General features: G+C 44.0%; 1 protein-coding gene across 3 annotated transcripts in view; it reads left to right on the forward strand.

Moving 5' to 3' along the window:
• The window catches only part of UPF1 (UPF1 RNA helicase and ATPase), a 217,924-nt gene that overhangs the window by 39,024 nt on the left and 154,091 nt on the right, over nt 1-24,809 (forward strand). For all 3 annotated transcript variants that reach the window (XM_085638726.1, XM_085638724.1, XM_085638725.1), the window contains exons 4-8: nt 1,100-1,267; nt 2,959-3,139; nt 6,415-6,576; nt 8,876-8,960; nt 12,988-13,086. In XM_085638726.1, coding sequence (XP_085494852.1) covers nt 1,100-1,267; nt 2,959-3,139; nt 6,415-6,576; nt 8,876-8,960; nt 12,988-13,086 — 695 coding nt within the window. The remainder of the gene's footprint in view (nt 1-1,099; nt 1,268-2,958; nt 3,140-6,414; nt 6,577-8,875; nt 8,961-12,987; nt 13,087-24,809) is intronic.

A 24,809-nucleotide genomic window follows, 5' to 3' on the forward strand; every position in this document is an offset into this window, starting at 1 on the left:
GTGTGTCAGATCCTGCACCACAATCTACCATCATTGAACTTAGTCTGGCTTCTGAAGTTCCTTCAATATGGTCATCTAAATCTTCCTCAAGACTGTATGGATTCTGAAAGAGGCAAAGCACCCTTCCACTAGTACCTAATATGCATTTAAGTGAAGAGAGTCTGCTGTATACAAAATAACTTGCGAATGCTGAGAAAAGATGCCAATCCACAGGGAGGTCTTGACTCTGTTTTACACCAATAAAGGTAGTCCTTGCAGCAGCCTCTGTATATAGGAAATCTCCTTTGCAAATCTTAAGAATGCCCACAGCGAAACATTTTATGGAGGGTATTTCCTCCCACTAGAATCCCTTCGTCTCCATGGGAATTGAATATCTTTTCAAAATTATTGGGCCCACGTTTTGAGATGGCGCAGAAGGCTAGGCTGCAACATTTAACATGGAAGGCTGCTTTTTTCTGTCAGTCACTTCTGTCTCCAGACTTAGTCTCTTTTCACAAAAACTGTATATGGTTTTTCTCCGAAAAGGGTTGCACTGAGACTTGTCAGAGTTGTCCCACAAAGTAATGTCTGAATTTCATGTAAATCTTATAAATTCTTTATCAAAGATTCTTTCTGAACCCTGCAGTCCAGCAAAGCGAGTGCTTCACTATTTAGATGTGGAAAACAAAGTTCTAAAGAAATGGTTAAAGGTGCTGCCTGAAGATCTGTGCATACGTTTACATATATAATTTGGATTAGGAGTTTGAGGCCAGACCCTCGAGTCGGTCAGACCTCGTTGAGGAATCCGTGTGGGTGAGGAAAAATGTGTGTTTTTCTTGTCTTCATTGTTTACATGGATGGGCTTGCTACTGTATTCTGTGCTCATGGCTATTGGTATTTGTAGGTAGCTGGCACTTATGTAACACAAGCCTAGCCTCGGGACGGGTGACTCTTTGCTTAGTTTTGACTATCTGGTGGCATTGCCCTCAATTCTCTTTCAAGTGGGCTGATTTTTCAACCTTGGTTTCTACTTCGTTTTCTAGTACAGCTCCCACAAAGAGGTGGAGATGACTGTTCTAGGGATGCTTTTTAAAATGTGTTTATTTGATTTCTTCTGCAGTCACATTGTGAATCACCTTGTGAGAGCAAAGTGCAAGGAGGTGACTCTCCACAAGGATGGACCCCTGGGAGAGACTGTTTTGGAGTGCTACAACTGCGGGTGTCGCAATGTGTTTCTTCTTGGATTCATTCCTGCCAAGGCTGACTCTGTGGTGGTTCTGTTGTGTAGGTAAGTTATGTTTTCAAATCTCTTTAATTATATAAAAAAAATCATTTTTTAATATAAAGAAGTATATTCTCAATTAAAATACATTTTGATGGTGTAAAGTGTGTCGGTCTCGAAGGATCAAAAGCCATGGTGGCCTTAGAAACCTACATTTTGCAGTCCACACCAGATGTCACCAGTCAATATTTATCTAGCTGAATTTCATTTAACCTTTGTAAATGATTAATACCATTTGATGATAGTAATGTTGATTTTTGCATAGTCTCATTTGATGGCATGTTGGTGGTCAAGAGTTGCAAATTGATAACTTTTAATTTCCACTGGGTTGCCTCCCTTAGGTAGGACTGTAATCTCATTTTTATTTAAAATGTGAAACTTTGGGAAGCGGACAAAGAGTTCTTTCTCATCGCTTGCTATTGTATTTCGTGTGAGCTGCATATCTAGGTTTCTGCTTACTAAGCAGCTGTGACTTACGTAGTGCCATCATTGTAAAGTGTCTATGTCCGCATGCATGCTTTATTCATTTAATATGTGTGTTGATACTTGCATCAGCAAGCCTGGACTTTACTTATCATAGATGATGCGATACAATGCTTTAGTGGAATATAATGTGACCTGTAGCTGTGTTGTATGGTGTTGACACTCCATTAACTTTGATAATTAATCCTTTCAGATTCCTCTGTAATTAAACCATTTGCTGCTTATATGTCTGCTCTGCAATTCCCTTCGAGTTAAAGTTAAGAATGGTAGCTTGCATTCTATATACAATCCTTCCAACTACTTCTAAATTGAATGACTGCATCTATTGCTACACAGCTAACAAAACATGCACACCACATTTCTTACATATGGCACATACTTTACAACATGCCCACATTACTATCAAAGTATAACCCACTGTCAAAAAGGCTCACTCAAAAGAATTATCTCTTGCCATCAAACCTGTACACCCTGTGTATTCCGATCTTGTTTCACTAATCTCCAAGCATGACCACAACCATACCAAATGACAAAGTTGTTAGTATAATGCCACTTTGACAAACACATCTGTACACTCTGGTGCAGTACTTGTTCCTGTGTAGCTCCACCTCCTCTTCCGAGGATGTCTGAGGCATGTCCTGCATGTTGATACACAACCCCGTTTGTTTTTTGCGGATCCCATTGCCATGCGGCATCACAAACCCCACCTTGATGGAGCAAATGTGGTCACTAACATCTAAATTACCTGCAAGCACTCATATCCTGTAACAGTGTTGATCATGTGCTGTACAAACATTTTATTGATTTTATTCGTTGCACATACAGGGTTATACTTCAGCAGCAGCAACATAAAACACTTTACTGAATAGCATACAATAAATTACATGACGTGGTTCAACATTTCCTTAAGTTCCTTCCGTCACATTGCCAAATCCACAAGTGGGGATGTACATAGGGACCCTCTGTACCTATTCCACGCTTTCCACTTCCTTTCCCACTTCCTAGGGCACCCCCGAATAATGAAGATTTCCTTTTCAGCTATCATACATTTGTCCAATTCCTGTATCCATGTGCGTATGGATGGCACCCCTACAGCCCCCCAATGGCGCGCTATTTCCCGCTTAACCAGGGTGAAGCCTAGCGTCACCATCTGTTGCTCTATTTCCGTGAGGTCTGTAGCCTAATCATGCCTTTTTTTAAAAATTTCTTTTCAGGCAACCATGCGCCAGTCAAAGCAGCTTGAAAGATATTAACTGGGACAGCTCCCAGTGGCAGCCCCTTATCCAAGATCGCTGCTTTCTTTCCTGGTTGGTGAAGATTCCTTCAGAACAGGAACAATTAAGAGCACGTCAGATTACAGCTCAGCAAATTAACAAATTGGAAGAGCTTTGGAAGGTATGCATTAACGTTTTGGAAATTGTAGTTTATCCAGCCACAGTCCTCAAGCATTCAGCCCCTTTTTGATTTCAACTGTAGTTGAAATGTGTAGAGTATTTTGTAAGCGATCTACCAAAGACACAACTCATTTTGAAGAACAGGTGAAAATGTAACTCCCTTAGGATTAAAAAGAGATCAGGAGACTGTGATGGGAAGTAATGTAAATGTATGAGTCTTGTAAAGCGCACTGCTGCCCTGAGGCGTCGTGGCGCTGTAGACCGCTGGGGAACCCGTCCTGGCTATCCCTGTGAGATGGTCCCTCCTGGGTATCTCCAAGGTGAAACCAGGCATCCCCAGCGAATGTGGGGGGCCGTTGTGGAGATGAGGCAAGCTAATGCCCAGAGTTGCCGAGTGTGATCCCTGGTTAGAGTGGGCACCGAGGCGAGAATTATCGAGTCCGCTGGCCCTGGTCCACGACCCTGCCGCGTCGGGAACTGAACCCTGGTCCCGGGCCGTCCTCTGCTTCCGGGTCTGCTGCCTCTAACCAGTGAGCCACACCACTCCACAAGAGTGGAGAGAGTCTTGTTCTGGGTCATACAAGCATGGTCAGATTGAATGGTCAATAACTTTTTCCCCTCCGCAAAGGAGCGGGCAGTGAAAATACAAACATCTTGCCTTATACTAATGTTATGTGCGAACTGGTTTAAAGCCGATCTCGTGTGACAAAAATAATGATTATCATGCTTGTTCAGGGACTCAAGTTGGGTCCAGGACTTTGCTGTGATCCATTCAGCAAGTTAATTGTCCTTGGGCTTTACAGTGTAGATCTGTAGGCTGGTTGTCTTCTTTATGAAGTCCTTTGTCAACTGGATGTTTGCTGTTCTGTCAAAACACTGACCCATCTTTGAGTCGCTTTCCAACCTTGTGTTGTAAAGGGACTTATTGAGCACTGGAAATAGAAATAATCTCATTATTAAATATTGTAAGCCAAATTGGATAGTGCCTCCGAAATCTCCAGCCAAAAAGACAAAGCCTCTATGGCTTTATCATATCTATATGACTGTTCTATAATCCATAGGTAATATATGGTCTTAGTGGAAACGAAAGGGAAAAAAAAAGGTTGCTGTATGTTGGAATGAGTCCTACCCCATCCTGGGATATGTTCCAGACTTTGCAGGTTTGGGAAACTGTTCTCTATTAGATGATCAACATAAACAAAATGTTAATATTTTATATACTATACTGCATCATAATAATACATTCCAGTTCTTCTTTATCTATCTACCTATATCAGGATGTGTGGGATCTTGCCACTGGTGTGCAATTTGTAGTAGAGCCAGAAAATTCACTTAGTATATGTAATATAGTTTACAACTGTTGGTGGTTTCCATCAAAATCAATACTGGGTCAAAGGTTTCCAGGAAACCTGTTGTATTTGTGAGTTCAATCAAAATAGTGTCCCAATATGGACTTGGGATTGGTCACTTGAACTCATTCTACTTCAAGTGTCTGGCATCCAGGACACTGTATGGCACTTCTAGAATGTGAATACCATTGTGATACTTAAATATAGGTAAAGCAAACACAAGGAGATGATGGACGGAGCGCTGAAACGTTTCAAACACTTGCCCTCAGTCACCAATCTGGGTTGAATCCATCATCGTTCTTTAGCTCACTTTGCCACCCCAGTTCAGACACAGCTATATGCAAATCAGTCTTCACTCTGTGCCTCATGGGAACAGTCCAGCCTGAACTGCCAAGCCATGTCTTCCCTGGACCGGAAACAAGCATCCTGGGACCGGTTTCGGACTAACAGCCATCATCAGCCAGGCTAGCTTGAATCCAGTGGCAAAGTGAGTAAGGGACCCACGTCTGAGCATACCCTGCAAACTTAGGGCGAACAAACCAAAACCAAAGGGGATGATGGACGGAGTGCTGAAACTTTTCAGACACTCACCCCTGTCACAGATCTGGGTTGAATCCATCATCGTTATTTAGCTCATTTTGCCGCCCCAGTTCAGACACCGCTATATGCAAATTTGTTTCAGCGCTCCGTCCATCATCACCTTGTGTGAATCGTGGAATATGGTGAAGAATCCTTCTTTGGTACATAATCATCGCTTCACTGTGGCCGACCGTAACATGACCTCTATCTTGATATTGAAGTCCTGGAAAAAAGCAGTATTGATTTGAGGTCATTGATCTGATGTTGTTGCACATCAGGAGTCCCGGTGTGTTCTGGCTATTTAAAGCCCATATTTTCCCAGACATCTGGTTTTGTCATATGGACACACATAAACAGTTGTAACCTGGTGGTAATGTTTGTTTTTTGCATCTCTCTCTGCCGCGAAGAATAGGTGCTGATGGTATCCTGTTTATTTTTAAAGTCTTCATTAATGACGAAAGTTGAGCTTCCGGAATTTCCAGTGGCATGGTGTGTCTTTGTGTCGATTCATATTCTCTGCAACATCTGAAGACTTATTCAAAATTATAAATCTTGTTCAAATATTAGAGCATAGATTGAATTTATTGTTTTTAAAGCAGTCTCCTGCATATTCTTTGTTCACTTTTGCTCTACTTTGGGAGCCATGAGCTGTAAGTTTGTATACAGTGGCCAAAGCTCTTGGGAGGCTCAGGGTGTCCTCAGGTCGTGGCGTAGAGGATCTTTTGTTTTCTTTAATTATGGATTGACTTGTACGAGTGAGAATTCGTCTGCATTACGTGTTCCATCTGGCTCTTTTAGGATACAACTTGGTCATAATACTGAAGATGCCTGCCAGTGACACTGAATGGGTCAGTTGAGCACAGCTTGTCTTACATATTGCAGACCTGTCTGTGGTGATTATTCTGCACGGAGATATGTGCTGACAAAAGTGCCTAAACCAGAATATTAAATTTGAGCATTTTTTTGGTTGTTATTGAGAATAACAGTAATTGAGCTTCCATGGCACATGTGAATACCCCCATCAGGGTCATACTAACTACTCTTGCAAATGTCCATCCATGTAATTTGCCTTCCCACTTCCCTACTTCATATATGTATACATAATTACAGTAAATGTCATTCTTTGGAAACGTGGTGTCTTTACTTTTTGTAATTTACATTTAATTTCCTTGTTGTATTCCTTTGGTATCAAATGCAAACAAACATACAAAATTTGGAATGTCAAACAACGATTTTGTGCTTTTTAGATTTGTTAGGTAAAACATTATACTTTCAGTTGTAAATGTTTTTTCTTCATTTTATACCACTGTAGAGATAAAAAACATTTTTTTTCCCCCTCCGACATTAGGAAAACCCATCTGCAACCCTTGAGGACTTGGAGAAACCTGGTGTTGATGAGGAACCTCAGCATGTCCTTCTCCGATATGAGGATGCCTATCAGTACCAGAATATCTTTGGACCTTTGGTCAAACTGGAGGCAGATTATGATAAAAAATTGAAGGAGTCCCAGGTAATCTGTTTTCTCTGAACCGTTGAGTAAAATGATAAGCCTGTTGAACGGCCCTAGAAGCTTTGGTCATGGGGGTGCTTTTGAAGTTCCATTTTGAATAAAATGTGGGCAACTCAACAGAAGGGATTTGACTCATCTGAAGGTAGTTGCTAAAATGTTAGTACATATTTGACATGGTTGAGTTCTGAAAAGAGGATCCCCCATAGTATGAATCGCTAGCATGAAGAATAAAGTTGTGGGTTTTTTGTATTTATTCGTGGCTGGTCTGGACTGTTTGCTTGTGTGAGATCTGAGTTTTTCAGTTTTTTTTAACCCCTGAATATGGGTGTGATAACTGGCTCTTTTGAATAAAGTGCAAACAATTTTCTTTATCTACAAGATATAGATGACAACATTGATATTATGAAAGTGTCACACATGACTTATGGCACGTGGCTGGGGTTTATATTTAATTTGGTTTTTCGCTGTGGTGGAAAGTGCATTTTCATAGGTTTGGAGTTGTCATGGCTTAGAGGTTCTAGGAAGTACAGTGGTGCGGCTGTGCATGTATGATTTTAACCTTTTTTTGTTGGAAGGTTCATATTAGTATCATTCTATATGGGCAAAGCGTGTGTTTTTTTGGGGCAGGGGAGCCTAGATTTTGCTGATTTCAGGTAAATCAGGCTATGTTGTGCACCCTAAAAATTGGGGTAAAAAACTTGCGTACAATGTTAATTAATGCTTTTATACGTTCGTTCTTGCAAAGCCTTTACTGTTAAGTTGAGTGTTGGTAGGAAATGCTGTGAACTCATTTTGCTTTACTGACGGGGGCATGGAGGCTCCAGTATCAAAGGTTACACGCTTGCAAAACTAATAGTTTGAGGCTAAATCCAAGATTGGTGATTACCTGCTTTGAAAATAAAATGTACACGCAGTTTGCAACTTAAAACAAAATGCAAGGTACCTACTATTTCTCTGAGGCTTTTACTAAAACATGTTTGTTGCATGTCAGTATTTAGAAAAAAAAATACTGAATCAGTGTAGAACAAATATGGGTAGCATCATAGGCAACCCGAAAATAAATTAGGGTCCCAATAATTAGTCAAAAAAGGGCACCCATATATATATATATATGTATATAGATCATTTGTAGAGTTTCTGGATTTCTCAAGAGTTTACAGAAGTAGACATAGAAACTTTGCTCCTAGAAAAGTTATACATTTATTTTCACATGAGCAAAAAGCTTAACTCCTACCCTTGTCAGGAGTAAATTTCCACACTTTTTGAATCTGGTAAGGAGTAGGTGAATACCCGTAAACATGTAATTTTGTGGGTATTTGTGCCCTGTAATCATTGCTCCCACCTGCGCCCAGCCCGTGTAGAAAGTTGGCAAAATTTAAGTCTTTCTACAGCCCAAACTGGTATAATATGAACCCTGGCATAATCCGAGAAGCAATTATCAGAACTCTGATATAATGAAAATGCTGTCATAGTTTTGTGTCTGCACTGTAATAGAAATAGCAAGTGGGGGTTTTTTCTACAGGACATGAAGATTTCCGAAGCATTCCTTTACTTGGACAGTAGATAGTTTATAAAATTCCGAACCCCTGCATAGGGTATGGTAATGTGTAGTCATGAGGTTGCACGGGGAGACATTCACTGTGAAGGAGAGTAAAACCGGTATGTCAACATGGGTTGTATACTATAGCTCCATAAGTGGCAGATGTATGTCATTCAGTTCAGGTTATCTTCATAAGATAGGCATGATAATGTAAGTCTTTTACTATCAATAGTTATCTTGATAAATCAGAAATGCACTGGAAATGCCAGGCTTAATCCCCTTCACAAGAGTATTCGGTTAGGGGATGACGACAAACCAAAATTCATTTTAGCTACAACTTAACCTTTTTTTTTTATACTGAATGTTTTGATATTAAATGGACACCTCTTTAAAATAAGCTAAGCTCCAGGTTATAACTGGACCTTGTTAGTGATTTCCTGTAAGTATATAGCAAATTTGAGGTTGAAATACTGCAGATTAGATCCCATCACTAAATCAAGGATAGGCAAATTGTCAGTCATGCACCGCTGATATGAGTGAATGTCTGCTTGGGCTCTACCTTCCACTTGACTGTTTTAATCTCAAAATGTCTACACTGTTTCATCTTGCTAAAGCAAAAACTTAAACAATTGGGGCACTCAAGATGATCATTTTATGGTGTTGTTTTCAACACAGGGAATGTCTTTTATATATAAATGTTTTGAAATCAAAACATGCATTGCCATACGTATTGTAATGTACATTGCTTTTTTACACTAGACCCAAGATAACATTACTGTGAGATGGGACCTGGGCTTAAACAAGAAGAGAATTGCCTATTTCACCTTGCCAAAAACAGACTCTGGTAATGATAGTTTCATTTATTTCATTGCTGTAGAAATACTTTTTTATTGTATAAATGTACGCAGTGAAGACACTTTGCCAAGTCTGTCATCACGGTTCCAGCTGATGTTTATGTACGGTTTATTTTTACATCCATATTTTAGCTCGAACAGACTCTGGTAGTACTCGAAGAAGCACAGTATGTTTCACATGTGATTTCTCAAAATATTTCTTCAGTAAGGCTGTATCGCTTTGTGGTAGATGGAGTCCTTGCAGCTTTTAGTTTTCTAGGCTTCCTTTAGGAGTGAAATTGTAATCAATTTTCAATGAAGTAGTTCCCTTTCATTTAAACTACGGTTGAGTTTTCACTGCTGTAAGCTGCAGATGGTATGTGTCATGTTCCTCAACTCTGATTTTGAATTCTGCAAAACACTTCAAATGCCAAAATACCTGTCCCAGTAAAGTTGTGACCCCTTGCCTTGGTTGGCTCTCCTGGATTGGTTTATCACAAAATTCACAGTGCATGTGTTATGGAAGTCTATTCGCAGTTGGTGGTGAAGCAAGGATTTTGCATGCTCTGCACGATACCATTCTCCATATTGGGATTCTCGCTTTAATTCACAGCTGAATAGCTCTTCGTGCTTGAGATCCAGGAAAGTTTTTGTTGTTAATGTATACAATAGTATTGTGGAATGGATTTTAAGTAGAATACAATCCTGTGGCAGAAAGTATTCTTTCTTGAAAAGCTAGTTAGACAAACTGGCAAAGAAGTTAAATTTTCCTAAAATTACCAAACAAATGCAATTTGAAGAAAAGTGAAGCAGGAAATAGATTGTGTAGACTATTAGGAGTGTGAGGAAGCTGTAAATGAAAAGTGCTTTCAGCGTGCTGTTGCAATCCTTTTCGCTATTGCTTTTTTCTTATTCTACTGAACCTGCTCCTGGCAGGTCCTTCTCCAAACAATTTTCCAGGTCCTTCGCCCCGTGGGCGATCCTCCTTGCTCCAATTTGTGTTCGGTGACTTTGCACTCAAATGTTTTGTGCTACTTGAGTAAACAGTCAATTCCTTCCTGAATTCTTCTAGTAACTATCTTATTTTTCTTCAGCATTAGATCTTTCATAGATTCACATGCCTAAAATATTTCCTTGATGTCTGGCTGGAAACCCTTTGCAGTCAGTGTAAAAACAGCAGTACTATCTAGCAACCAACACTGACCACAAGATGAAATCTCCATAGACTACCAGTAACCCATCCACCTCTTTTTGTGACTCACCTCCTACAGGTAAGAGGCAGTGGTGCACAATTCAATCCCTCCTCAAAGGCTCCAAATGTCTGGTTTTATACCACAGAAGGTTGGCAGCCTCTGATTCTGGTTGAGAGGTTGATCCCTTCAATTGTTTACCCAAATATAGTATTGGACGTATCTAGTAGTCATGGCTGAGACCTCAGGCTCTCCATTTAAGCCTTGTGCCAATGCATGGTGCTACACATACTTTTACAGAAGTCTTTCACAAACCTGACCATGTTCTAAAGACTTTAATCTGTGGGACTTTCACCTCAAAGACTAAATGGCACAGCCTTATGTCATTTAAAGTCCCCTTCCCTGGACCTTAACAGCGGACTTCCTGGTTGTGGGTCGGGGAGGTGGAGCTTTAGTAAAAAATAAAAATAGTTCCACACATTCTTCTACACGAGCCCTGTGTGTTCATCTTGGTCCAGACATCTAGCTCTGACACAGAAGGCAAAAACATTTTCAAAGGGGGCCTTTTCTGCCCTTGAGGCAAATAAATATGTTGTCACAGACATTCTGCTCCACTGTCTATGGACAGGGGTAATAAGCTTTAGTAAAAACTTGTTGTCATACCACCCTGGTCATAAGATCTCTGTTGACAAACACACCACTGCTGCCAAAGTCAGTAGCACTTTTGAACACCCCTCCACCCGCCCCCAACACCTTCAGAAACCATCTTCGCTGACAAAGGCAACCCAGTTGGTGACAAAGCCCTTCCTGGCAACTGCTTTGTTGCCGAAGAAACCACCACCAGCTTAGTTTTCATCCCATCATCTACGACAGTACTGTCTGCAGGACACTTTCTTTTCACTGCTGACTACCACCTCATCAGTGGTGCGATCCTCTGCATCAGTGGCTACCACTTGTAATCCATTCTTTCCTTAGATAACTGTTTCATCTACAGTGCATTTATATTCCTTGATTACACTGGTCACAAATACACCAGAGCCACCTACCCATCTTGATGACTCTTCTCTAACCATAATGACATAAAACAAACGAGTGGAAACAGTGACCGCATTTACTTTGAAGTCCACTCTGACATTAGCAGAAGGACCTCATAACTTGGATATTCACTTCGTTTTGAGTGATCCTGATGAAGACTACCTTCATTATAAAGGAATCCTGGAGCATGGGAGATCTCAGCTATACAGAGACTCTCCTGTTTATCCTCCAAAACCGATTGTTCAGGTTTCCGTGTACTTAGTGAAGCAACTGATGAATGGCCTTCATTGAACGGCTGCTTGAAACATAGAGCTCTTCAGCTACCCCCAATGACTCCCTTGGAGGGGCTTCCTCTAGTCAGGGATACCTTTGCCAGGCAGTGCTACTGGGATATTCTGTCTAAGACTGAAACCACAGTTGGACATGTGGTACTGCGCAACCTGTTCGCTAAGTTGGGTCTCATTCATGTGTAGTCTGCATTAATGAAGGTAAACACCTTTTTTTAAGCATGTGATTCTGTGAATGAGCCAGTGCTAAAAGAGAAAAAGCTACTTACTTGTAACTACAGTTCTTCAGCATAAATGTCCTTAATAGATTCACCTGCAGCCACCCTCCTTCCCGTTCACGAGGCTGCCTCTTGAGGTCAGATGAGCTCTAACAATCTGACGGTTGGAGTCTTAAAGGAATGTTGGTACCCTGAGCCCATCCACCTCTTCGGCTGGAGTTAGTCAAACCATGTGGTGGGTGGCTTACTTGTAGCCTATGGAGGTTTTCAATTTGTTTTCAGTGTTGATTGCTATATTGTATACTGTGATGTTAACTTTAACTGCAGATGGTGCCCAACCTAATGTTTAGGAAATAATTCAAGCATGTGAGCGATAACGAAGCTGAAGTGATGTAATTACAGCATCAGATACTGCTACCTAATGACAGATTTCCTCATGGCAGTAGAAAGGATTGTTAATTGCTGCTGAGTGGTATTGAGATCTATACATCTTTTCTGTGATCACCCTGCCTTGATGCCACAGTGGGCAAAGCATTGCGGATTGATTTTCCAAGGTGAGAAAACTACAGCTGAGGCAAATAGTTGAAATATTTTCCAGAAGGCATATAGACATGTGAAAGATAAATATTGTGCTTGTGTGTTGAACCTATCACAGTAATTCTCGACCATGGCTATCCTTTTAGATTTTCATCCACATCACTGTATTTCACCCAGGAGACCAGTTGCCTATGCATTGCTTTTATATATGTTTATTGAAAACTAAAGTGTTTGCTATAACCTGGCCTTTTATTACCCTTAGATACACCTAAAATGTAACAATATCAGTCAGTAGGATATAGAAGAAAAACTACTAAGATAATTCACTGAAATCACACCTTGATGGTTTGGGATAACCTTATGATAGGTACCAGCACTGGTGAACCACATTGTAGGTCATTGTAATTATTATAGCATACCTAAGCTGCTGTGATCAGATTTTTGTTATGGGGTATCATTGTAGTTAACCACCTTTCATACTCCTGATGAGTGATGTACCTTTTTCTTATGATGCTTCTGTTGTAATTTCCACAGCATTTTATTTTCCGGAGGATAAAATGTAAGTGTTGTGTTCTGAGCTAATAAAAAACATTTGACTTGTAATCTCAAATTTATATTATAAGATGTTCAGGTAGGTGTAAGTAGTAACTTAATGCCAGAAGCTGTTCGTCATTTGTTTTCAAATGTACATTTTTAAAAAGTCACCACTTATCTTTTTAATTTTTTTTTATTCCCCCTTGTTTGGTCTGATTTCATGCTACCATATTTTAGATATGCGTCTTATGCAAGGAGATGAGATTTGTCTGCGATACAAAGGAGATCTGGCACCTCTGTGGAAAGGAATCGGCCATGTTATCAAAGTTCCTGATAGTATCCTTTACTTCCTGTCTACCTCAATCTACATGAAGTTCCACATATGCTTCAGCTGACAAGTGGCATTTAGCTGCATCTTATTTAATTCTATTTCTTCAGGTTTAGATAAATTACTGGATAATAACTGTTTTAAAGTGTTTACTTCATTCACAGGCACAGTGATTCCGCCTAAGTAAGGCTAATTACTGATTAGTTTCTCAAAGGTATTCCATTTGTAATTACAAATTGGCCGAATTAAGCTCATGGGGTTTCTACATTTATTTAATTCGTAGTCTTGAATAGCGTGAACAAGTAGACGTGCTTCTATGGCTTTGATTCCTCTAGTAGAATGTGCTTGAACACTCCTAAATGGGCATGTCCATGGGCTTGTGACAAGTACAATCCATTGGGCAAGACTTTTAGACAAATATCCACTATTAACTGTGTCTATATAGCTCAAAGCCCAAGGAGTTAATTTGGTGTGTTCCACAGAACTGCTTTTTTCCCCAGATTTTATTTAACTTATAGAAATGACTTTGGTGGGTGTCCCCTAGCTTTCAGTAGTGATTCTTTGGGGGTCCTCTAAAGTGAAAGGTTTAAGAAGCTCTTGTCTTGATAGTAGGACTGAAGAAGCGGAGCAAGATGGGATATGTGCACATTGGACAGGGTGGGACTCTGTGCTAATTCCTACTGAATGCACAAATTAGGTGAGAGAGACACTGGAGACCTCGAATAGTGAAAGTAATATATTGAGATTGCATCTGGGGGGTGCTAGAGGGCGCACGACAAAATGGCCGCACTGTAGTGCAGCTCTGCCGGTCGCCACCATTATCCTGCAAATATCCTGCTTCCAGAGCAGCATCCAAGCCAGATCTTGAAGGGAGGCTCAATTATACCCACAACGCTGCATCTTTGTGGTGTCCAGAGGTGTTTGGAGGCCCCGCTGATCGTGTGCTGTGGGTTCTGGCACAGACTCTGGAGCAACATGGCAGCCGCAAAAAGTACGGCGGGTACGGCCGCGGTTCCCGGAGCTTCAGCGGTTCTCTCTATGCCATTGCAGACACCCGCAGCGACCCTCGGAGGCATGGACATTGCCCTTACAGTGTGCCTGCCTATCTTTGATTGCCTGCAGTGCTACTGATGTCAGGTGGTGGTGCTCATATGTGGCCTTAGAGACCTTGCTTCCGATTACTCCGCTTGGCTATCGGGCTGGGTGTGTGCCCGGGACTTCTGCTGGCGAACACTGTGGACCGACGATCCTGTAGAAGCTCTGCTGCTGAATAAGGGAGCTGCGGGGTGTGCGAGCGAAGGCCGCTCCGGGACTCGAGCAAACATGAGAGCGCAGGGGGGCTGTGATCTACTGCTGACTGAGGCTCGGCTGTTAGTGCAACTCTGGTGAGACCTTTGCCATTTGTGTGCTTCCCGCTTGGGTGACCTGTTTGACGGGTGTGTTGCTGGTCACAGGGGTGGGAGAGGGGATGTGCGCCGGTGACTGGTGGGCCCGGGTACCGCTTCCGCGAGGGCCCATGGTGTGTGGGTGCTAAGCCTCGGCACCCCTCCTCACTACCTGGCCTTGTATATGGCCTACCTTGGCCGCTGACTTCCTCATTTCCCCCAGTTCCTGGCTGCGCTGCCCCCTTCCCGCTCGCGTTGCCTGCTGGATGCACGCTACAGGGCAGGGTGTGGTCTCTGGTCCGTTGGGCTGTGCTGGCTGGGGTACTCTGCAGCTCGATGTGGGGGAGCGGTCTGGGCCCTTGGCACACTCAGTCCCTGTTGACTGGTGGCTACTGGAGCAACTCGGACACACTAATTTGAAGCATTTGGCTCTGCACTGATTCCCACATTGAGCTACAGCGGTCTTCATTGGATGCTGGGACCGGCCGGTTGTATATGGTGACTTTGAGCCCTTGCTGGCACGAGGGGGCCGGGTCACACGTGCCTGCAAAGCAGAAAGTACCTGGGAGGTGTGCCTTACGTTCCCCCAACCGCCTGGGGTGCAGAGTACCTGTTGAATACCTCGTGCAGGCCGATCCGGTGCTGGGGTGATTGTGAACCGTTGCTATTCTGCCTCGGGGATAGTGTCCTCGCTGTCCTGGCGTCATGGGTAAGCCAAACCAGAATCAGCCGCGCCTAAACTTCGAACTACGTAAATCAGGAAAACCGCCCCAAACTGCTGCTTCGGATGCCGCCTCTGAGCCGCCAACCGCTTTGGAGAAAACACTAGCTGCCATTCAGGCCAGCCTACAGTCCATAAACTGGAAAATTGAGGCCCTTACTGGTCGAATGGACATATATCCGTTAAACTGGACAGGCAGGCCGTCTGGATTGGCGAGGCGGAGCAACGCATCTCTGGAGCTGAGGATGGCTTACAGCAGGTGACAGCTAGGACCACTGACATCGAAAAGATCCTCGCGGTCATTCAGGCTAAAAATGAAGACATCTAAGCGCGCTCACGGCGCAACAACGTGCGTATAATAGGCCGGACTCCACGAATGTAGCAAAACTGGAGATGTATGTAGAGAACATGCTGCGTGAGGTGTGTGGCGCCAACAATCTCTCAAACTGCTAATTTTGGAGAGGGCTCAACGCTCTTTGGCGACTCGGCCACCGCCGGGCGCCACGCCGAGACCGATCATTGCCCGCTTATTGAATTTCAGAGACCGGTACGCAGTACTATGCATATCTCGCCATAAAGGCGCCATCACCTACCAAGGTAACAAATTATCCTTCTACCCCGATTTTACTGCCGTCGTTCAGGCAGCACAGAAGGAATTTCAGTATGTGAAAAAGCTCTTGATGAATGGAAATATCCAATATGCCATGCTCTACCCGGCCCGCCTTCGGATAGGTGCGGATGACAAGGCTAAAACATTCACCAATCCTAAACAGGCCATGGACTTTGCCAAATCAATCTGCCGTAAGAAGTGGGCTCCCACTGACGCATCGGATACCGAGGACGGACGCATCGGATACAGAGGACTGGTGCATCGGACAGGTGAACTAGGATCCAATCTTCCGTGAGGTCCCCCGATGTGCTCCGGTTCGCCTTTGCTATGTTTTTGTATTTAGAAATCAGTTAGAACATTTCTGTCTGCTTGCACTTGAGAATCGGATAGGCACAGGCGAGAAGGCCAAGACTTTCAGTAGTCCTAAGCGGACCATGGAGTTTACCGGGTCACACTGTCATAGGAAGCGTGTCCCTCCAGATACATCAGATAATGAGGACTGGAACTGGTACTGGTTTATCTCATTGTGGGGCTGCAGGGACGACCACTGTGCTGTGGCTATTGTATTTTCAACAGTGTGGACCTTGTGCTCCTCAGCAACTAGCAGGTTGGGTCAGCAATTTACTCCGAAGTGTTAATATCGGACTATTTCTACTTTGGCAATGTGGTATGCTTTACTCCTGTATAGTTCTTGATAATAATAATACACGGGGGCTACAGGGCTAGCAGCTCGACTGCCAATACCACTGTAAATTGTCTGATACTTCTAGCCGGATAATTCTGGGAGCTCTCCGATGTAGAAGGCGGCCACCTCCCTGGTTCATCTGGGAGTTGTTGTGCCGCAGTGTCCCCCATTGGGTGTACCCCACGTGTAGTTTCCTATGTTGGGGTTTGTTGTATTCAGGGATATGGTTGCTGAAGTGGGTGGGGGGGTGTTTACTGTTTACAATGGGTAATTGTTCCAAGTGAGTGTACCAATTTGGTGGCCACGATACTTACCTACTGTCACATTCATGCACACTCTGATTCACTACACTCTTCAGCTTAATATAGTTTTCTCAGTTCATGGGCGATAGATACACCTGTCTCACATGGAATGTACGGGGGCTTGACACCCCCAAAACAATTCGTCAGGTATTTGCATATTTGGACAGACATACAGTGCATATAGCTCTCCTCCAGGAGACATATCTTACCAAGTCATCAGAGGCTAGAATTGCAGTTAAGTGGGCTGGCTATAAGTTAGCTTCATCGTATTCCACGTATGCAAGTGGGGGGTCCTTGTTCTGCTTAAAAGGGGACTGCCGTTTACACCAATCAAAACATACGTTGATAATGAGGGGCGCTGTGCCATGGTTCATGGCAGGATGGGACCGTCGCTGGTCACTGTTATTAACAAATATGGCCCTACCTTAGATGAACCACAGGTATTCCTTCAAATGCTTAGTGTCCTGCGCACTTGGCTGGATGCAGCCATTTTGTGGGGGGGTGATTTCAATACGCATTTGGATCCTGCTAGAGATAAATCCAATCCGCAGGGGGCGCGCACCATTAAAGTGGCAAAGTGTATACGAGATGCTATGTTGGGGATGGGATTGGTGGATGCTTGGCGCATCCGCAATGATGACAGAGGGGGATACACACGCTAAACCTGCACATAATATCTGGTCTCGACTGGACTACTGGCTCTTAAATGAAGAATCTAATAACTGAGTTATGGATATTGCTACGCTTCCACGCACCTTATCGGATCACAACCCCGTGAAATTGAGTCTAAGTATCCCTACCACTACACACCGCCCATTTAAATGACGCTTCAGAGCTGAAGCGCTGCTAGATCCTATCTATGCTGACACCATAAGAAAGGCGATAATACAATACTTTGATATAAACGTGGGTACGGTGGAGAGTGCAGCCACTCTATGGGAGGCCTTTAAGGTAACCGTGAGGGGTGCCTGCATTAGTACAACGGCCGGGACATAAGGGGCCAACTATCAAAAATTGAGAGTACACTGACAGACTTGGAAAGGGATTAAACAGTAAATCCAAATGCCACCACGCTGGCACACATCCAGGAACAGATTCTGGAATACAACATCATGGCGGAAACTGAAACCCGCTATTTGTAGCCTCATCACATGGCTCGGACATATGGCGAGGGGGGCCGACTAGGTCGTCAATTGGCTAACCGACTCAAATTTAGGTCGGAACATAATCACATTACGAAAATAGTAGATGCGCACAGGGAGGAGCACTTCACAACACGTAAGTGATCAGAACCTGCTACGCGGAGATGTACACCTCGCGCGTGGATATGGACGATGCTGCACTTGATTATTATCTTTCCAATGTCGCTTGCGCCTGGCTGGCGGACGGTCACTGGGAGTATCTCAGCCAGCCAATTGACAAGGCTGATGTCAAAGCTGCAATACGTTCCATGCTGACAAAAAAAGCACCAGACCCAGACGGGCTCATGGCTGAATTTTACAAGGAATATGCAGATATTTTAACGCCCTACCTAATAGAAGTAAATGCTTCATGAGGCTCATGAGTCGGGCATATTGCCTTCATCACTCCGACAGGCCCTAATTATTACACTACTTACAGATAAATCCCCTTCTCAGTGTGCCTCATACCGCCCTCTATCGCTAATCAATTTAGATGCAAAGCAAAAATTTTGGCCAAAATATTAGCTCCCAAACTCCAACCGTTAATGTCCTGTTTAGTGTTACCTGATCCATCCGGGTTCATACCGGAGCGCTCTACTTCCCACAAGCTAAGAATCCTTTTTGCCATGTTTCACATATTAAATCCGGATCTACCAGCTGCTGCTGTTATGTTGGTTGCGGCTAAAGCATTCAATTCTATTGAGTGGCGGTACATGTTTTATATTTTGGGGTTTCCTACTGTTTTTTTAAGATGGGTGCATTTGCTATATGCGGACCCGTCGGCGCCAGTCCGGGTCGGGGGGTCACACATCTCAACCATATTCCATCAAACGAGGCACTCAGCAAGGATGTCCGCTTTCGCCGCTTTTATTTGCCCTTATGCTTGAGCCTCTCGCATGTGATTCGACAACGTCATAGAGCAGCAGCACTGAACTTTAACCATCGTCCTGTAGGCATATCCCTCTATGCTGACGACCTGGTGCTCTTCATTCGCGAACCCCATAAATACTTGTCCCCCATTTTTCGGGAATATGTTCATTTTGGCTTGTTCTCTGGGCTCATGATAAATTGGTGATAGTCCCTCGAACGACGATCACTGCTCCTCCGCAAATGGAATATCGGCTGATCTGGTCAACAGACGTGGTGAAATATCTGGGAGTGTGGGTGCACCGTGACCCGGAGGTTGTTATATGTGAAAATTATGGAAAGGCCTGTGCGGCTTTGGAACGTCAAGTAGACAGATGGTCCTCTCTACCACTATTTCTTGCAGATCGCGTTGCTGTTGTCAAAATGATCGTGCTACCGCGGTTTCTATATCTTTTCAATAAAATCCCGATCAGGCTACCGCAACATCTTTCACACACTTGCTTAGTCTAATATGGAACGGCAAGCAAGCTAGAGTAAGCTGGCATACACTCACACTAGACTATGCTCAAGGCCGATTCTGCGCGCCAGATCTATACCTGTATTACCTAGGCGCACAGGCACAGTACACCTATTATTTATATAATCCCCACGCTATCACACCTCATGTTGCGGTAGACGATGGTGACGCCCATCCTAATCCACTGACTGGGATACTAACACACACGCACAGGGGCACCCCCCCCTCCCCACGGAAATAAACACAGTAGACACTACCATCGCCGTGTGGCAAGCTATCGGTAAACTGATGGCCAAACTACCAATATATGCTCCGGCTCTGCCAAATGCACATCATGCATCTCTTTCAGCTGCACAAGAAAAGGGACATATCCGCTCGCTACAACCGGTTGGTATTGAACGCATTCAGGATCTATTTGCAGATGGGCACTTTCTCACATCATCGAAGGACCTTCAGTACATCACCAATTAGACACCCCGGTTTCAGTTCATTGTTCATCGGCTGAAACTTGCGTTAAAGACACATTACGTGGCGTTTCCTCTGGAACCCACTCTGTTACACTCATTGCAAATGTTGTTAGTGACACCCACAAGGCGCAAATTGGTTACCAAATTATACAGGGCAGTGCGCGATGAAGTGTTGAGAGGAGAAGACCGTAGCTTGATGCGGTGGAACGTAAATTAGACCCTCCGTTGACTCCGGCGGAATGGGAGAAGGTTTGCACACTGACTGGTAAACTAACCTCAAACGGAAATCTCAGAATCATCCATTTTAAATGTATACACCAGATTTACCACACTCCTCCTTAAATTATACAAAATTGGTTTGCAGGAAACAAGTAACTGCAAAAGATGCGGCCAACCAGATGCAGATTTCTGGCATTTGGCATGGCACTGTAACCTTGTCGCAAAATACTGGGATGAAGTAATAAGTTGCTTAAGGGTCATTTCCAATCCGACTGTACAATGCCTACCCACGGACTGTTTCCTCTGTTTGGTGCCTCAGGTGAAAGGTGTTTTGGGGAAATTTCTGAGAATTGCTTTGTTGCTAGCAAAACGGCGTATAGCATTAACCTGGGAGAGATCCCTAGCCCCTTGTACTGCTCACTGGATAAAAGATATGATGTATTGCAAAGAGACTCTTGAGTTGTATGTGGAAGAACTCCCGTCTTAGTCTAGGCACAAAGACATCTGGGAGCCATTACAGCAATACCTGATAACACAAGGTCAAAGCGAATCCATGTCTGATGATTAAAAAACTTAAATGTGTGAAGTGACAATTGCCTTGTAACAAGGGGTAGTATGTGGCAATCATTCTCTCTGTGTACAGTTATACAACAGGATCGATCAATCACATTTGGGGTGTTTTCTTCTGTTTTGCTGACAATTTACCAACCTGCATGGCGGCATTACGATTTGTTTTCCACAAACTTAATAAAAAGAATTACCCAAAAAATTAATATATTGAGATTGGAGATGCAATTGCCTAGACCATCGTAGTTCTAGTGTAGCATAATTTGTTACAGAAGTCCGGCCTCACCTACACTTCTATTTTGCTACATATAGCTGCTGTGGCTGCATATATGCTACACAGGGAAGGCTCTTTCTTTCTTTGCATCTCAGTAATCAAAGCCTTTATGGAGGGCCTCGAGAGTCATCCCTCCCAGAGTCCACTCTGGTCCTGTATGGAACATTAATGTGGTCCTTATCAGACTAATAGGTTTGCCCTTTGAGCCTTTGCATTCTGCTTTTCCTATCATGGACAGTAGCATTTCTCTTACCCATTGCCTCCCTGCAACACATTAGTGAGTTGCAGGTCTCACGCTCCAAAAGCCCTTCGTTCAAGTTCATACTGACCGGTTCATTCTGAGAAACAGTGCAAAGTAGTTTCCCCTTTCCACCTCAAGACTATAGAGATGCCAGTCTTTTTCCCCCTCACCCAGACTCTGTAGCAGAGAGGGCCCTTCATACCCTAGATGTTATCTGCAGTCTTATGTATTATATTGACGGGACCAAGCCCCTCAGCAGGTCCGATCTGTTGTTTCTAGCCTTCACAAAACGTAACAACGGCCAGCCTGTTTCTAAGGCCGGAATTGCCAGATGGATAGCCACAAGCATCCAATTCTGCAAAAAGACCTCTCACTTGTACCCTCCAAGGGCTCTCTATACACAAAGCACGCACAATGTCTGTTAGACCTGTCAGCCCTTTGGGTGGTCCCTCCTCATCATTATTTATTTTGTCCCACTTTTGCCTCAAACCCTGTTATAATTTTTCCTTTTTGGGAACCACCAGACTTTTTAGTGTTGATGCAGGGTCAGGGAGCCATTTTCCCTACCCCTGGAACTTCTGTCTGAGGGCCTGAGACACAAAATGGTGGCCACCCATTGTCACCTGTGACATCACCAGAACCCACTGGAGGTTTCCAGAACATTCTAGAACCCTGTGACAGTGAGAGGCAGTTTAGAATGTTGGGAGGCCATCTCAGAGTGGCAGTTGGCATCTGACTAGAGAGGAGAGAGGACCAGTTCAGAAGGAGGTCGGAGTAAGGCAGCAGGGGTGGAAACCAGTGCTTGGAGTGGGGTCCAGAAACCCACCCTTGATGCTAGTCCCTACTGACCAAGCCCAGCCTAGAGCCCTCTGTGGGACCAAGACCAGAAAAACCATCTTAAGGACCTAAATATTGTGAAGAGGCCTTAAAGAAGAAGACCAGCAGGCTCCTGACCTATTTAGCGGTGTCCTCCTGGAGTCCTGACGTCGAGAAGCCTGGAGACCTGAGGCCTGAGGTGGAGAAGCGGCGCTGACAGAAAGCAGACGTCGTACCCGGAGCCGTCAGAGGTCGAGAGAGGGCGCCGACGGAGGTCGTGGAGTGGCACCGGAGGTCGAGTAAGGAGTCACCTGAGGTCGAGGTGAAGCGCGCCGGAGGTCGGGAGTGGAGATCGCACTCCAGAGACGCCGGAATCTGAGGTGAAGCGCGCCGGAGGTCGGGAGTGGAGGTCGCACTCCGGAGACACCCGGAAGCGGGGAGACCGTGACCCTGCGACGCCGGAAGGCGACATCGAGCCGGAGCAGCCCAGCGACATCGAGCCGGAGCAGCCCAGCGACATCGAGCCGGAGCAGCCCAGCGACATCGAGCCGAAGCAGCCCAGCGACATCGAGCCGAAGCAGCCCAGCGACATCGAGCCGAAGCCGCCCAGCGACACCGATCCGGAACCGCCAGCGACACCGATCCGAAGCCGCCCAGCGACATCGAGCCGGAGCCGCCTCACGACATCGACACGGCGCCGATCATCGTGAAAAGGGCAGTAAGTGGTAGAAAGGGCATCTGAGGCCCTGTGGAGCCCTAAAAGACCATTCTAGGGGCTAGAGGGGTGTTAGAACCAGCCTGGGAGTGCCAGGGGTGAACTGAGACTGGTGCAGTGACCTCTGTGAGGGGTTGTGTATTTTGGGAGAGCCAGATCCTTAGGTTACCCTTATTCTACCTCAGTTCAGGCCCAGCCTTGACCAATCTAGGTGGGACACCCCCCATGTCATCCAAATGACCACAAGCTGTACTTGGGCATAGTAAAACCAAACTACCTCAGGAAAGTGATGTGAACTGTAATTGTCATTAATTGTGTTATTTAAGTTGCTTTATTTATTGACTGTATTTATTGTCTGACTGTATTTATTCCCGCATTGTATTTATTGTCTGACAGTATTTATTAGCCATTTGTATTTATTGCACCCCTATTTATTCCTTGCTTATTTATGACCTGATCCTATTTATTGAAACCCCACTGTGGTATTATTTATTTGACCTGCCCTTTTAAAGGAGAATCTTATGGTACTGTATTTATTTTATGAACCCTGCAACTAAGAGAAAATAAGATAAAGACAAACTACTTTCTTACATAATTTTTACGGTGTAGTGTCGTTTTTGGAACGGATGAACGCATGGTTATTGTGAGGGTGTGACGTACGCTTCACACGGTGCCTGGCCCCAACCGCTCGAGCCAAGCTACCACTGTGCTGGGAACCTGGTGACTGCTAACCCGGTTGCCCGGTTTCCAACAATGTCCTTCCGTTGTTATATCCTGTTAGCTGATGTATGTAAGGCAGCCACTTGTCCACCCCACAAACATTCACCAAGCACTATTGTGTGGATATGTTAGCCTGCCAAAAGGCTATGGTTGGCCAGACAGTCCTAAGTGCTTGGTTTCAGACATCTCCACGCTAGCCGCCCTTTGTCAGTCGGTAATGTGCGTCTTCCTTGTCTGGATATATTTATATCTTTATATTTTCAGTTGAAATATTGGGGCGTATATTAAGAGCTTCTTAATCCCTTCTCTTCCACAAGAGTATTGCAACATCTTCGGAGGAGTCAAACGTCTGTAAAGATACATTTGATCATATTGATGAAATAGAGAGCAGTAGATCCAGAGGCACCTAATAGGAGAATCTTAATAGACTGGAAGAGGATGTGGCCTAATGGCTAGAGCAGCCAACCTCGAAGCTGGGGAACCGGGTTTGAGACTCGGCAGGGAAGCTCAACATCCTGTGATTCTGGGCAAATCACTTAATCTCCCTGTGCATAACAAAATTAATGTGTCCATCTGTAACACAACTGGTGCTCATGTAAAGCGCTCTGATACCTTTGGTTTGTGTTCGTGCTGTATAAAACTACAAATTATTTTTTTTTCGAAAACCACTGCGGATGCATTGCTAGATTCAACTGTTGAGGCAGCCTTCTTAGTCCTCCAGAGAAGGGCAGGAACTAACAGAATAACTGCCGAAGCAGCTGTTAGTGGAGCTGTACTTTGCTCCTTTTGACAGAGGTACAACTGATGAGAGAGTTCAAACTTCTGCAGTCAATGAATTGATGAAGTAGGATTCGGTGACCGAGCCAATTGCTTGCTTTTTTTGACTGGAATTTCCAAATTTTATTGTAGTGTTTTTGAGATGAGTTCTACTACCTTTTGGAGGGATGTAAATGTATTTGCTTGCTGTGTTTTCTCAGTGTCTTTTTAATTTCTATACTGTCCTTACCTACCTTGTGCTGTGACCAGAAGTCCGAACCTTCAGGGCAAGCTCAGAGTATCTTCTCTATAAGAAGTTTGAGATAGTTTCCTATACCCAGTCCATGACTGTATTCTGCTGCTTTTTCGGACAGGATGTGAGAGTACCCATGTTCTTTGCTCTTCCAGCAGAAAAGGTTCTTGATTTCTGCCCCTCTCTCTATGTCTTTTTCGAGTCATGTCCTCTTGTTGTAAAATATCTTTTTATATTTGAATGTCAGAAGTAAAATGAGGAATGGTGTTTGGGCTCATTGATGTAACTTGGTGAAGAAACATACAACTTACAATGCATTGTGATCCATGCTAGCGTTATCTTGTGGTCAGTTATTTTTTCAATCTACATATTTTGTACGCTGTATTACATAACCATCTTCTAGTCCCAAGGCAGCTCTTTTAAGGGGTCAATTTT

This window comes from Triturus cristatus, chromosome 12 (genome assembly GCF_964204655.1).
Source record: "Triturus cristatus chromosome 12, aTriCri1.1, whole genome shotgun sequence".
NCBI lineage: Eukaryota > Metazoa > Chordata > Amphibia > Caudata > Salamandridae > Triturus > Triturus cristatus.